Here is a 14,561-nt window from a genome sequence, read left to right on the forward strand (position 1 = left end):
GGTTTGTCCATTTGGTAAGCTTCTTTTCAAATTATGTTACGCTCCTCACGCATATATTTTTGTTAGTTTTGTTGAGTTAGCTGAGCTACGAGTCTGTATTTAATTTGTCACCTTATTTGTCACTACCAATTTTTAATAATAATAATAATAATAATAATAATAATAATAATAATAATAATAATAATAATAATAGCAGAGAAGACGATAAAGAAAATCAAATCATTAAAACTAATTAAATGGGAGGCAAAGGCCATGACGTTCACCCGGAAGTAGATCTCGTATGGTAGAACGCGCCATGGCCACTGCAGTAGTTTCTCACACAGCCTGTTAGCCGGTGATAAGCATAGCACAGGTCAGTGTTTCCTTTTGACAAGATTGGGACAGTAAGCGACAGCTGAGGGAAACTGCTCATCATGAGAAGTGTGCTGATGGTAGCGGAGAAGCCGTCCTTGGCTCAGGCCATTGCCAAAATCCTTTCTAAAGGTGGGTACAGAGTAAAAGCTGTGTCGATCAGCACGCAGTGGAAGTATGGTGGAGCCGAAATGAAATTGATTAGCTTTGATCGGCTGACTTTTTGGCGTTTGATTGGTTTTTGTTTTGTTTTTGTTGTTTCTTTCTTTGTTTTTTCAGAATACAAGGATTTTTTAAATCTGGGCACTCAGCATATATAAACCTGGCTGGCCTGCTTGCCTTAATTAGAGTAATCCAAATGATGATTCCAGTGTTGGACTTGTTGGTTTGTTTCCTGTGTTTGCCTGTACTGCTAAATGACATATTATATACAATAGTTAAAGCAGTACTCTCTTTTTTTAGACACTCTTAGACTGGATCTCGAATTAAACAAAAGTGTTGTGATAACAAGGCTGTCAAAACACTACACATGGACACAGAATTGACACCGTATAATATAAAGTGTCTCAGATTGCTTTAATGAGCTGTTAACAGGTGTGTAATAACTGATAACCTTTTCAGTGTCTTCTGGAAAACAAGCACAATGGGCTATTTCAATGGGCTATTTCTCAGTAAAATTGATGTGAAAACTATACTTTGTCTAAACAGTGGATGTTGGTGAAGTTTTCCAGTGGCCCAAGTTGACCATAGCATGCTTTGTTGTGTTCAGCTGTGTCTGGAGATGGCACATATACATGCCACAGTGATGAGCTCAAACTCCAGAGAGTAGCTGGCTGAGGGGAAGCAGCTGGGGTTCTTTTTGAGGACTGGCATCCTCAGGGATACGGGGATGGTCTCTAAACCAAATTCACTGTCGAGTCCCCTGCAGGAGTGGCCGGTGTGGCAGCTGGCCTCATGGATGACCTGAGGCACCCGGTTCAAGTCGATGTTTTCCCTGGTGAGAGATGAAGAGTAGGCCTATACTGTGAATCTGGATTTGGGCTTATCTGGATTTTCTGTACTACAAAGGTGGTTCACTTCTTACTGAGGTAATTCACCATGGTAACTCATGCTGTGAATCTAACCTGCTCTGGAGCAGGTTAAATTCCAGATTAGAAATCACCACCTACTGGCCAATCAGTTCTCCAGAAAATAGCATCAGCATCCCTGGAAGAGTAGGAAGGTGTTAAGTTTTTTAACCTTGTCTAATGTCTTTGTTTCCCCATTGAGCATCAGTAACTCAGACTCACAGACATACGCATGCAACAGCTTTTTTGCAGCTTTTTTTTTTCTTTTCATTTGTTATTCTTGAGTTTAGACATTTAAAATACGTAATTCCACTCTTCTAGTGATTTAAGGAATACCGGACTTCATTATTCATTCAGAAGTTTTCTGATGCTAAATTTTCTTTTGTCATTAATCAGCTTTTTCTAATTTAACTTTAAAGACGTTCAGGTACTTTCCAACTTTGAAACTTCTTCTGTGTGAACTTCAGCTTTCAACAGTTTTGCACTTTTGCTTTCAGGTGAATGATTCAATGTATTTCAGCTCATTCAAGATTTTTTAAACTAAATATTCAGCAATTATTACATTTCAGCTCAAACCATTCAGCTGTCAGCATTCACACTGCATTTTCTTCAGGAAATGCATTCTCTAGTTACACCTTGATCTGCAACAAACAAGAGGGATGTCCACGTCTCCCGTATTAGGCTGTGAGCCAGTGAGTTTTATTATTAAATGGATCGAGTTTAAAGATCCAGAGCTCTAATTTGTAGGGCTGCAGCTATCGGATATTCGAGTAATCTATCGATTATTCCATTGATTAATCACATAAGAATAACTTTTTTTGTTATTAATGAGCATTAATAAATATTCAAATTAGAAAAAAACACAGGTCTTTAAGAATGAACTACTCATTGGTTTCCTTTTTTTTTTAAGAAACCATAATCTTAAATGTAAAAATATGTAAATAGTCTCAAGTACAGACAAAGGTCAAAGTCAAATAAAATAAAATATACAATATACTAAGGCATAAGAAATCTACCTTTACTCTGTCTTCTTGGAAGGCTTTCCGATGTTAATTGGAGGAATGTTGTTGTGCTGCTGAAAACAGATGTTATGGTGGTGTAGACATTTTTATTAATATTAATTACTGTCTAACCTAACAACACTCAGCTCATGGCTCAGAGTGTAATGGCTCATTGGCTTGTGAAAAGTGTGGAGTTTTTAAAAAAAAAAAATTTTAATTATAAAAATTAAGATATTTAATTAATACAATAGTTTGTATTATTTCACTTTCGATCTGAAAAATGTTACGAAAGCCTCAACTTCTGCAGACATACTGGAGATTTTTCACTGTGTAAAACAAACAGAGAAACAAAAAGCTACAAAAGTTGCTTTTCTTCGCAAAGTTTGTGCTTTAATGAAGGACTCCCGCAGCTTTTTCTGCTAATTTGTAAAGTTCCAATATGGAGAGATGCTTTTTCTTAGTACTAGACTTAACACTGCTGGATAGACCCATCCCATTCAACATTCTCTCAGCCAAGCAGAATCAGCATAAGAGTTTGCGTTGCAGGTTCCAGCACTTACACATAGCTCCAGGTCGCAATGCTGCGCTCGTTGATGCGGGTGGGCAGGTTGACCAGCTGGCTGTGGTAGTCCTGCAGGCTGTACGTGCAGAAAGATTCGTCCACACACTGGCTGCTCAGTGACAGGGCCACGCACTGATGAAGGGCCAGCAGACACAGCAGAAAGACACGCAGCTGCTGAACACACAGTCAGCGAGTTTATGTTTTGATGGATTGATGAGTTTCTTATCAGTGAACCCAGACACATCACCAAGGTTTCTATACCTTCTAAAGGTGGCAAATGTAATGCTGGTCTCCTATGATGGGATAGTTTTTGACTTTAGACTTCCTGTCCTACTTTGTAAGTTTTGGCTTCTTACAATTATTAAAGATTTTAGCGGAAGCCACGCTCATATTTCTTAAGGAAAAATATTATACAGGTGTCAAATATTCTGTCACCTCTAAGTTAAAAAACACGCAGCGCTACTTTTGCCTTGACATAATTTTGGAAGTTGGTTTGAAGTAGATAAGGTCACCCTGTTCAGTTCATCAGGTGTGACTGGGTCCTTTATCTAATTTGTCCACAGAAGGTAAATGGGTCCCACACTGAGCCTGGTTCTGCCAGGAGTTGTTAAACTCCTGCCTGTTAAAAGATTTCCTCACCACCACTTCACTGTGCCTGTTCATGGTGGGTTGTTGTGGTTCTCTCTCTTACATTGTCTGGCTCTCAAGATTGATCACATACAGCGATGTTACAGGGTTGCTCTTTTCTTTTTTACTGACTTACTTTACTTGAACAACACTCCCTACATTATCAGAGACCCAGCTTTTAATTACTATTATATTAGGAAATCTGGCATAACCTCTTCCTATTGTACAAATTACTTATTCTGAGCTACTGGTAGATATTGCCAGTCAGGTGAATAACATTCCTGTACTGGTCTTTAAAAAATGGACTCACAGAAATGATGTAGTGGGTTCAGCATACAAATGTTTTTCTTTTTGTAATAGATTCATACACTTAACTTGTGCAGTCAGGATATGCAGATATTTGAACACTGCTATAGATGTCTAATAAAGTAAGTATGTAGAAAATAGGGGTGGGATTTTAAAAATTGATTTTCTAATTCAAATCGATTTTAGTTTGAATAATGCAATATCGATTTTTAAATATAAATGTATTTTGCCAGAAACGCCAGAATCTCAGGTTAAACCTCACAAAACTATTTCAACAACCACCAAACGGCTAAAACAGCAATTGAGAGCAGGTAAACAGATGTAAACACAAAGCACAGCTCATTCATGTCTGCGGACATGCAGTGGGGTGCTGAAAGCTGACATCTCACACATTCAGAAGCTGCCAGTTTGAACCAGCAGCAAAAGAAGAGCAAAAGTACGCTTCATGTTTGAAAAACATTTTCACTGCTCTCTCACAGTGTGCTCAAGAGACCAGTTTACCATCAATAATCTCTGTTTTCTGCATTATTTGCTTGCTTTTTAAGCACCAGTATACTGTTGATTGCACGCTGTCACCCGCCATTTTTTTTTTTTTTTTCCCAAACCGACCTCCGATAAGAGAGCCTAATTTCTGCGGTTCAATACCAAAGAAATTTAAGCTTTTACAAAATATGCTTAGATTGCAAAACACTTGGCTATTTCTCTTATAAAACCTCTGTAACTTTGCTCTGATTTTCACTTCAGCATCATTGGGTAATGTTCATATACTGACTTGTGGTTTTCTTCAGTTTTTTAACTACTGCAGAATCTTTTTAAGGGTTATCTGCTATAAAAGCCAGGCCAAGAAAATCTACTTTATTTTTTTCTGTGTTTTATCCTCAGTCACTTTGATAAAAAGGCATCTGCTGTGATGCTTGCACCTCTAAAGTCTTACAATTGTCAGCTTTGTTTTTATACATATATAAAAATATGGATATGTACTGATAAGTAATAAGAATTATAATATTTCTGACTGTCTGAGTCAAAATCAAATCAAATCAGTTATAGAAATCTGTGACGATATCCAGCTCTAATAGAAAATGAATGTTGTTTAATTTTACTAACCTGCAGATTGAATTAAATAGAGTTGAAAGATGTGAAAACATCCATAAATCTACTAGTGTGTTCCTTAAAGCCCATCTGAGTTTAACGTTGCTGTATGTCAGTCGGCATTACTAAAAACCAAAAAGGCAGCATACTTACCTGGAGCTGTTCCATGGCTTGACTGTTTGGCTGGAGTTAGGTGCAGTGGAGCTTCTTTGCCTTTCTTTGGTGGTCACTCTGTTCTTTGGCTTGGAGTCGATCTGTGAACTGTTTCTGGACCTACCTCTATATATGTGCCCTGTTCTTGGCTGGATTTCTGCTTGTGTGCATTGTTGATTGGGTTGTTCACCTCAAAGAGGCTGGGGTAGCTGTGTCTGTGTAGGGGGTGGGGAATATATTAGTTACTGTCATAATAGTTTGCGTACTGTCATTATAATTCAGCCTTGAGAGAGTCATTTTATTCATAAGGACATCAGCCTGTACCAGAAATTTCATGTAAGCAGGGAGAGGACGCTTGCTCACGACCACTTTGGCCTCGTGCTAATGGCTGCTTCTATGACTCATCAGCAATTAGACTACAGTATGAGAGAACAAAAAAGTGAAGTAACTTTTCTGTAAAGTTTTTGACCGTGATTCAGAAGTTCATTTTTAAATTGATTTCTAAATGTAAAATGCTCAGTAGAAAAAAAAAAAAGCAAAACAAGTCATTTATTAATTCAGTTCAGTTTTATTTATACAGCACCCAGTCACAACAACAGTCACCTCAAGGCACTTTATGTTGTAAGGTAGACCTTACACCATAAAGACCCCAAACTAATACATCAGGATGTCAAGAGGGTGGTTAGGGTGGTGCAAGATATGCATGAGGGCAGATTGGTGATTACATCAGAGAAGTGCTCTGAGCCACTTCTTGTTTGCAGTGATGATGGACAGACTGACAGATGAGCTCAGACAGAAGTGTCTGTGGACTGTGATGTTTGCAAACACGTTGTGATCTGTAGTGAGAGTAGGGAGCAGGTGGACAAGATCTTGGAGAGTTTGGAGGTATGGTCTTGAAATTCCTATACAGTCTGGAGTGAAGACCATACCTCCAAACTCTCCAAGCCCATAGAAGAAAACGGAATGCAGGGTCGTGGAGGACATGCAGAGAGTTGGTGTGACAGAGGAGGATGCTAGAGATAGGATGAGATGGGATCTCCATAAAAGGAGCTGCAAAATGAAGGTGTAGGTGTTGACCTGTCAATTAAAATTCATCTGCTGTTTGAGCTGTTAAATTTGTATTAAGGCTTCTGGTTTTTTAACATGAACATTGAAATGTTTTGAATGACCTTATCTGTTTGTAATTATAATAAGATAACCGCGTAGCCTTTTTCATGCCTAATTTGCTCTCCTTTTTCTTTAGGAAACTGTACAAGTCGCAAGGGGCTCAATGGCGCATGCTCAGTGCACGAATACACCGGCATTTTCCAGGGCCAAACTGTACACTTTAAGATGACTTCTGTTTGTGGGCATGTGATGAGTCTCGATTTTATTGGTGGGTATCCTCCATGTTAGGTCTTGCTCAGCCTTGATCTAAATTTTCACTGTTTTTTTTTTTCACCTCCTAATTTTACATGGGAGGAGTAATTAAAACAGATTATTAGGGACAGTTTTATAAAATAATACAGTTCAAAACGCCACAACTTATTGGTGTCAGATGATGAAGGGGTTATTTTGTGTGAAGCACCATTGTATTAAAAAAAAAGTGTCAGTCATTGTATTGTAGTACACTGCAGTGATCAAGTGATATGAACTGTATGGCTGATATCGGTCCACAGCAATAGTGTAGTGAATGTGAAGGATGTTGCACTTTTTCTTTATTTTCCAGGGAAATATAACAACTGGGACAAAGTAGACCCTGCAGAACTCTTTAGTAAAGCTCCTACTGAAAAGAAGGAGGCCAACCCTAAACTCAATATGGTCAAGTTTCTTCAGGTAGGTTGACCCATTAATTGGCTTTACAATACATTGGTACTAGTTGTTATGTGATTTCTTATTTTAATCAGATTAGAGTCTGGACTTTGATTAGTCACTCCAAAACCTATTTGGCTTTTTTTTTTTTAGCTGTTCAGATGTAGACTTGCTGGTGTATTATTATGTTATCGATCTTGATGTAGTGTCTTTCCCTAATGTAAAGTGCCTTGAATGGTTTTGGATCATTGTCCTGCGGAATAACCCAACTGAGCAATACTTTTGAAGTTTTGGAGTTGGAGTTCAGTTGTAGGTTTTTTTCTATGTGTGGATAATAGCTCTCACCGTGGTTCACTTGAGTCCCAGAGCCTGAGAAATGACTTTGTTTCTGGGTGCCACAATACAAAAAACCCCATTATGTGTTGCTTTTTGAGATCTTTTAGCCTACTTGGTTTTATTTAAAAGATCTCTTGATTCAGTAGATCTGGCACTAATCAGGCTATCTGGCTAATCAAATTAAACTCAGCTTTCCAAAATGTAGTTAATCACATTTAATTCACTATCAACAAAGGGGCCAGGTATATTTGATAGATTTTGTTCCCTTAATAAATGAAATCATCATTTTAAAACTGCACTTTGTATTTATTTCAGGTTTTCTCTTTCTAATATAATTCTTTTGAAGATTTGAAACGTGTCACAGTTGCACAGCATACTAACAAATTTGGGAGGGTGCAAATATGTTTTCACTGCACTGCATTGTTAACCGTAAGTTTGTGGTATCATGTCAGGTTGAAGCCAGAGGCAGTGACTGTGTGGTTTTGTGGTTGGACTGTGACAAAGAAGGAGAGAACATATGTTTCGAGGTAATGCTGGTCACCACATCTGTTTCTTATTAGTACTCTCTATTAACATAAGGCTTTCAAACTTTTTGATAAAACTTATAGTTGTAGCTGTATCAGATGGCCTACAGCCATCCTTTAGTGACCTGGTACATGCTCAAGCTGCTGTCATTTAATTTTGTGTGCTCTTTCTAGTTTTGTCCTGTTCGTGTTCTTGATCTTTTTGTGCTGTTTGTTTCTGTGTTCTGCCTCACCTGTAATTCTCTTCAAGGTGCTGGATGCCATTCAGCCAGTGATGAATAAGGGAAGTGCCAGGAGTGTTTACCGTGCCAAATTCAGCTCCATTACTGACACTGACATCTGGAATGCTATGAACCGCCTTGGAGAGCCCAATCACAATGAAGCTCTGTCAGTAGATGCACGGCAAGAGCTGGATCTGCGTATTGGCTGTGCCTTCACCCGGTACACTGCTCTCTTCACCCACACACAGCTGTCTACTGATGTAGAAGGTTTCAAAATTACAATTCAAATAAATACCCTGGTGATACTGGAGCCTTATTGTCTCATCTCTCTATATACTGTACTGTATGTAGCAGAGATGACAATAAAGTTTACTTTGACTTTGACTTTGATTTCTCACGTAAGCTCAGAATTGTGTGATTAATCAAGCAGAAGAGGAAGGTTAGTTAAATACCACACTTTCAAACTGCACTAATTAAAAAAAAAGAAAAAAAAAAGAAGGGGTCCCAAACTCAAAATGCCACAGACCACTGTTTTTGTGTGATTTCACCTCCATCCAAAGCTTAGTTCATCTGGTCAGAGGTTTATGAAATTCCAGAATCTTTGAAAACATGGTTGATTACAGCTGATCAAAGATATTTATACTGTTCATTTAAGGTTTTTTTCTTGACTAAACTAATTTTCAGGTTCCAAACAAAGTATTTTCAAGGGAAATATGGCAATCTAGACTCTTCGTTAATCTCCTTTGGTCCGTGCCAGACCCCAACACTTGGCTTCTGTGTGGAACGCCATGACAAGATCCAGTCCTTTAAACCAGAGACTTACTGGGTCATCCAGGCAAAGGTAAACCATGACCTCAGTTTCCTGCCACACTGTCAAAGATTCCTTTCTGCTGTGCGGTATTGACAGAAACGATGTGCTTTGTTCAGGTTTTTAAAGGAAAGGAGAGTCCACTGACACTGGACTGGAACAGAGTTAGGGTCTTTGACAGAGAGGTGGGTCAAATGTTTGTCAACCTGGCGAAAACATCCAGGGATGCGCAGGTGAGTGCAAAAACCAGACTTTGTGGTTTGTAGATAATATTTTTTTATTGTACATGTGCTGTCTGACATTATGAAGGTCATGATTATTATTCCGTTTCCTGTTTCACCAAATATTAAATTAACTACAAAGACAAACGTCTGCTTTATAAAACATTTTCCAGTCAATCTGAATTGTAATAAATTTAGGTCAGCTTGCTTAAGCAGGTGTCTGCTCTCTCTCACAGGTGGAGTTGGTGAGTAAGAAGGAGAAGACCAAGCAGAGGCCTCAAGCCTTAAACACAGTGGAGATGTTGAGAGTGGCTAGTTCTGCCTTAGGTATTTACATATGTATATTTACATTTACAGCTATTTATATTTACTTTTTCATGAGCTGTCATTTCTCCTGAGCATAGAAATACACTGAGGGGATGGGTTTGTGGTTTTTCATGAGTCATGGATAGGAAAAACAATAGTTTTTTTTTCTTGTTTTGGTTTGTTTAATCTTTATGAAGTTTGAACTAAGAATGTTAAGCTTGATTAGATGAAACTGACTCAAATATAATTGAACACGTTTGGTTCCCTGGTGATTCTAAATTGATACATGTGTTGATGCAGGATGTGTTTTATGGATATGTGGTGTAGTGTAAAGTATTTTGAGTGATCGGAATAGGATATCCTTGGTGTATCTACTAGGAGGCTGAGGGGTATCCACTACTTTTAGCTACTGTGTTACGCACCGTGAGTTAAATTGTAATCAAATGTGCTTTATAAATAAAACTGTTATTGCCAATCGCCGCTTTACACAGCGTCCCAACTTCTTCGGAATTCGGGTTGTGAATATGGCTGCTATAACACTGACAGTTGTTCTGATCTTTGATTATTATGTTTGCAAAAATAAAATGATACTGTCTTTATATTTGATCCTTGTACTTTTAATATTGTTTCAATGAAAGGTAAGGGTCATGTACTGGAAAACCCACCTTACACTTTATCCTTTGCGATCGAGAGGAACAGTCACTTACTGGAGAGTATCTTCTGTTCTATTCTTACCTTATATCTAAACTTATCATAAAAAGTATTTTGAATGGAATTTATATTCACAGGAATGGACTCAGGTTTTCTATTGTTTTAATGTTTAATGAGTTTGACCATCACACCCATTACTTATGTGACATAAGATATCTCAATGCATTTCTCTGTTAGATGATGTATTTCTTTGTACTTATTATATGTGGCATGAAAGACTGCTGGGTGTGCCCTTGTGGCAGCACAGGTGAATGAGTCTGTTAGAGAAGATGCTCCACTGCCTGTCCAGTAAATGGTGCAGATGGTGATCTGGGTTATACATAGATGGATAAGAGTTTGTTTAGTGACAGCCTCTATGCCATAGTTTCAAGTGTGTCCAGTTTGCAGCCAATCACATCCAGCCTTCCTCATCGGTGTACTCTGTCTGCTGGAAGAAAAAATGTGAAAGAATTAAAGAGAAAAAGGATGTGATAAAGGATGTGATATTATGTTTCAGGCATGGGTCCCCAGCATACTATGCAGATTGCTGAGCGCCTATATACACAGGGCTACATCAGCTACCCACGTACCGAGACGACCCACTACCCAGCAAACTTCGACCTGAAGGGAACACTGAAGCAGCAGACCAACAACCCCTTCTGGGTAGAAGAGGTGAGTACATTCATTCAAGGCTGCTCATATGTGTATACATAAAGTGATTCATTCAATTCAGTTCAATTCTATTCACACAACCCCAAATCGCAACAACAGTCACATCAAGGCAATCCTACAGTAGTACAAAGAAAGAGCCACTTAGAAATTAATGTGATTGAAAATGATAAAAGTTTTTTTTAATTTTTCATCAGGTAAAAGCTCTGCTTTCAACTGGAATAAACCAACCCAGGAAGGGCACTGATGCTGGAGATCATCCACCTATTACTCCCATGTGTGCTGCCACGGAAGCAGAACTAGGTGAGCAATACAGGCAAATAACTGAACAATATCACCTCTTTTTATGATACACCTCTATTTATATAGGGCATGCCTTCAAGGAGCAATGAGCAATATTGTAGACATATTTTCTGTTAGTCAATCTAGGAAATGTTAGGTTAATAAAGAGTTTGAATATTCAAAGCCCTATATATAACATGTTAGGATGTCTGATGGTTATTATAGTTAAAATATTATTATAGTTAAAATAAAAAATATCCTTTGTTGTGGAATTTGTGAATTTGGTTTAAAAAAACAATTTGTCACAAATTAATGATGGTTTGGGCATTTTTATTGAGGCGAGTCAACAGATTTCAAAAGCAACCTGTGCACAAAGCTTGTCATCATTTAGAAGCATTAGGTGCTCTAAAATCTCACAAATGATAGTAGTTGAAAACTTCACACAGTTGGCTGTAGTTCAGTTGATAGAGCAGATCACTTGCTAATCTTAAGTTTGGTGGTTTGACCCAGTCTGCATGCCCCAAGTTGCTCTCTGATGCATCTGACAGAGTATGAATGTGTGCATGTTTTGATAGAAAGCACTTAAAGAGTAGAAGAAAGTGCTTGTTTGAGTGGGTGAAATGTTGTATAAAAATGGCTTTGAATGCTCTGGGGGAGTGCTATATGTAAGAATCAGTCCATTTTAACTTGAACTCTTAAGTTCTCTCTAGCACAGGGGTGGGCAATTAATTTTCCCACAGGGCCACTGCATGACTAACTGGTAGATGGTAGCACCAATAAGATGAACTCAGTTCTTTTTACAAACTGTTACTATTAAGATTAGATGTTACAAATATTCAACAAAAATGAGCAACAGGCATAGTAAAATCAATAACTGTGTGAAAAAATGTCCTGAAAGTGGGTCAGCTATCCTTTAAAAAATTAATTAATTAAACAGGAATTTTTATTTTCAATATATACATACACACTATTCCCTACCTGCTAGCATATTAGACCCTGCTGTTATGTGATTGTCTCAGAGGCGTCTTTGCACAGCCTGCACCTGGCATCTTGCTTGCTGTGGTAGACCCCAGCCTCTATCGACTTCGTGCTTCACTTTTAAGTTGTGCTGTATTGTGTACTGTGCTGCCACCATTAGTGCCTCTGTGTTTCAGTTTAGCTTTCTCCAGGTGTCAGTAGGATTTTTCAATATCAGCCACTTCTTCTGTCTGCCAGTGGTACATACCATGCAGGGGCCTGTCCGTCGATAATGGTTTCACTTCTTGCTCCTCTTCGTTCATTAGTCACCTCCTCTCCATGAATGCCTCCATCGATGCCAGGTGTGAATGACACATTGTCTTATTGACAATGGTCACAGCTGATCATGTGCTTGGTGAATACCACAGACAGCAGAAACCCAAGAATGAAGGGGAGCAATAAGAGAAACCATTATTGAAGGACAGGCCCCAGCGTGGCAGACAGAAGAAGCCAGTCTTGTTAATGATCTGGCTGAGGGGGTTCAAGGTTATGCAGAACAACAGTGGGGACAAGGCACCTCCTTGGTACATCCCGGACTTGGTGGTGACTTGTGCTATTGATTTGAAGTTGTCCCTGTTGAATCGCTGATGAATCTTAGGGTCCTGTTGATCTTGTATATTTCTAGGCATTCCAAGATCCATGTGGAAGGCACTGAGTCATAGGCTTTCTTGTAGTCAATCCAGGTAGTGCACAGGTTGGTCAGTCTGGTCTTACAGTCTCAGGCAACTGCTCTTTCTACCAGGAGCTGGTGTTTTGCCCCTCTGGTGTTTCCTTTCTGTGTCCTACTCACGTACTGAGCCATGTGCCTTTTCATCTTAGCCACCATGATGCTTGACAGGAGCTTCCATGTGGTACTGAAACAGGTATATTAAAGGACTTGTCCCATCCCAGTAACAAACTGTTTCAACTTCTGCAATGAGGCAGAAGGTTCCGCACCATGGGGGCAAAAATCACGAGACTCTAGTAGCTTCTGTCCTCTGGTCCTAAATCAGAATGTGCCCCCACTCCCCTCACAGTATCCATAAGTGACTGAAACAGGACCTTATATTGTATTCTTGCCACAGAACTTTCATGGTCATATTTCATATCGTATCTGATTCATTTTTATGTTACATGCTGCTAGACTGATCATGCTGCTTCACTACTGTGTATACTACTCTGGTCACTTGTTTTAATTGTCAATACATTACTGTGCTAATATGGCACAAGACACACTGACACACTGTTCTAAAAATTATTTGAAATTGAATAACCCAACATCTAACAGTGTGAAGTTATTACACTGTAGAATATTAGAATAGTACATCAATAACTATGTATACCCAAATGTGTTCTTTTCTTCCCACAGGAAGTGATGGCTGGCGGCTATATGAGTACATTACCCGGCATTTTATTGCCACTGTAAGTCAAGACTGCAAGTACCTACAAACCACTATAGAGTTCAGCATTGGCACAGAGGCTTTCTCATGTAGTGGAAGAACCCTTATATCACCAGGTAAACATAGATGATTGTTTTGCAGAATTTTGCAGTACTTACCTGCAGTAAACCATTGCATTGTATTAACATCATTGTTTGCTTAGTGTATGGAGTAATTGCTTGTGACTATGTAGCTGTCAAAGGTGCCTTATGACATCATAAACTTTGCTTATAGCCAGACTCTGTGATTGTATGCCCTTTTGGTGTAGACAAGATACAGACCACATGGTGGCACTATTCAGATGGAGTTTTTAGGATTTGACACCTGTCTATATTTTGTGGTTCTTCATAACTATTTTAGAATACAGCTGCAAATAATGTCAGCAGTGAGTCCTTAATCAGCTTTCTGAGTCCGTGAACGATGGCCTGACATTGTGCTTTATTAAGAATTTACTGTTTCATTAAACATAGTCTCACCCATACTTCTTACCCAGATGCAGGAAAACAGGCCCAAACTGCAACAGTATTTCCCTTTCTTACAACAAAATTTTTATCATTTAAACGTGCAGTCATGTGGAAGAAAAATTTACATGAGTCTATGCATCTCAGGCTTGAGTGTTCTTTTTGCAGAGCAGTACTTTGTTCCCCCATAGTCTAGTCGCTTTGCTGATATGATGAGTGACAAGAATCCTGCAGAAATGTTTTTTGTTAATGTTGTGTACACTTTCTTTAAACATGTCTTGGGAAGATCAAACCTTAATAGATCTTTACATTAAGAAAGGATCTATTTGTCTACTCCTCTGACTTGTATAACAATCAGATTATGGCTTAGATCTTCAGTGCAGAGTAGGGCTGGGCAATATGGCCTAAAATCCATATCGCGGTATAATTTGAAGCATGTGCGGTAACGATATATATCGCGATATATTCTTTTCTTCTGTATAACGTATTTTCCACACTTTAAGGCACCAGAGATGGGCAGTAACACGTAACACGTTACTGTAATCTGATTACTTTTTTCAAGTAACGAGTAAAGTAAGGGATTGCTATTGCAAAAACGGTAATTAGATTACCGTTACTTCCCCGTAGGAACACTGCGTTACTTAAACCGTGATTTTTTTTT

The 14,561-nt window shown here is 38.7% G+C and overlaps 1 protein-coding gene across 1 annotated transcript in view; it reads left to right on the plus strand.

Annotated features, from left to right (window-relative positions):
• The first annotated feature begins 277 nt into the window (after nt 1-277).
• Nucleotides 278-14,561, plus strand: part of top3b (DNA topoisomerase III beta) — a 24,875-nt gene continuing 10,591 nt past the window's right edge. The window contains exons 1-11 of the mRNA XM_005745833.1: nt 278-483; nt 6,400-6,531; nt 6,865-6,971; nt 7,736-7,810; nt 8,058-8,248; nt 8,713-8,869; nt 8,956-9,069; nt 9,294-9,384; nt 10,571-10,725; nt 10,920-11,025; nt 13,370-13,516. Coding sequence (XP_005745890.1) covers nt 414-483; nt 6,400-6,531; nt 6,865-6,971; nt 7,736-7,810; nt 8,058-8,248; nt 8,713-8,869; nt 8,956-9,069; nt 9,294-9,384; nt 10,571-10,725; nt 10,920-11,025; nt 13,370-13,516 — 1,345 coding nt within the window. The 5' untranslated portion in view covers nt 278-413. The remainder of the gene's footprint in view (nt 484-6,399; nt 6,532-6,864; nt 6,972-7,735; nt 7,811-8,057; nt 8,249-8,712; nt 8,870-8,955; nt 9,070-9,293; nt 9,385-10,570; nt 10,726-10,919; nt 11,026-13,369; nt 13,517-14,561) is intronic.

Source organism: Pundamilia nyererei, unplaced genomic scaffold, assembly GCF_000239375.1.
Source record: "Pundamilia nyererei isolate P.nyererei 1_Seehausen unplaced genomic scaffold, PunNye1.0 scaffold00167, whole genome shotgun sequence".
In the NCBI taxonomy this organism is placed as follows: domain Eukaryota; kingdom Metazoa; phylum Chordata; class Actinopteri; order Cichliformes; family Cichlidae; genus Pundamilia; species Pundamilia nyererei.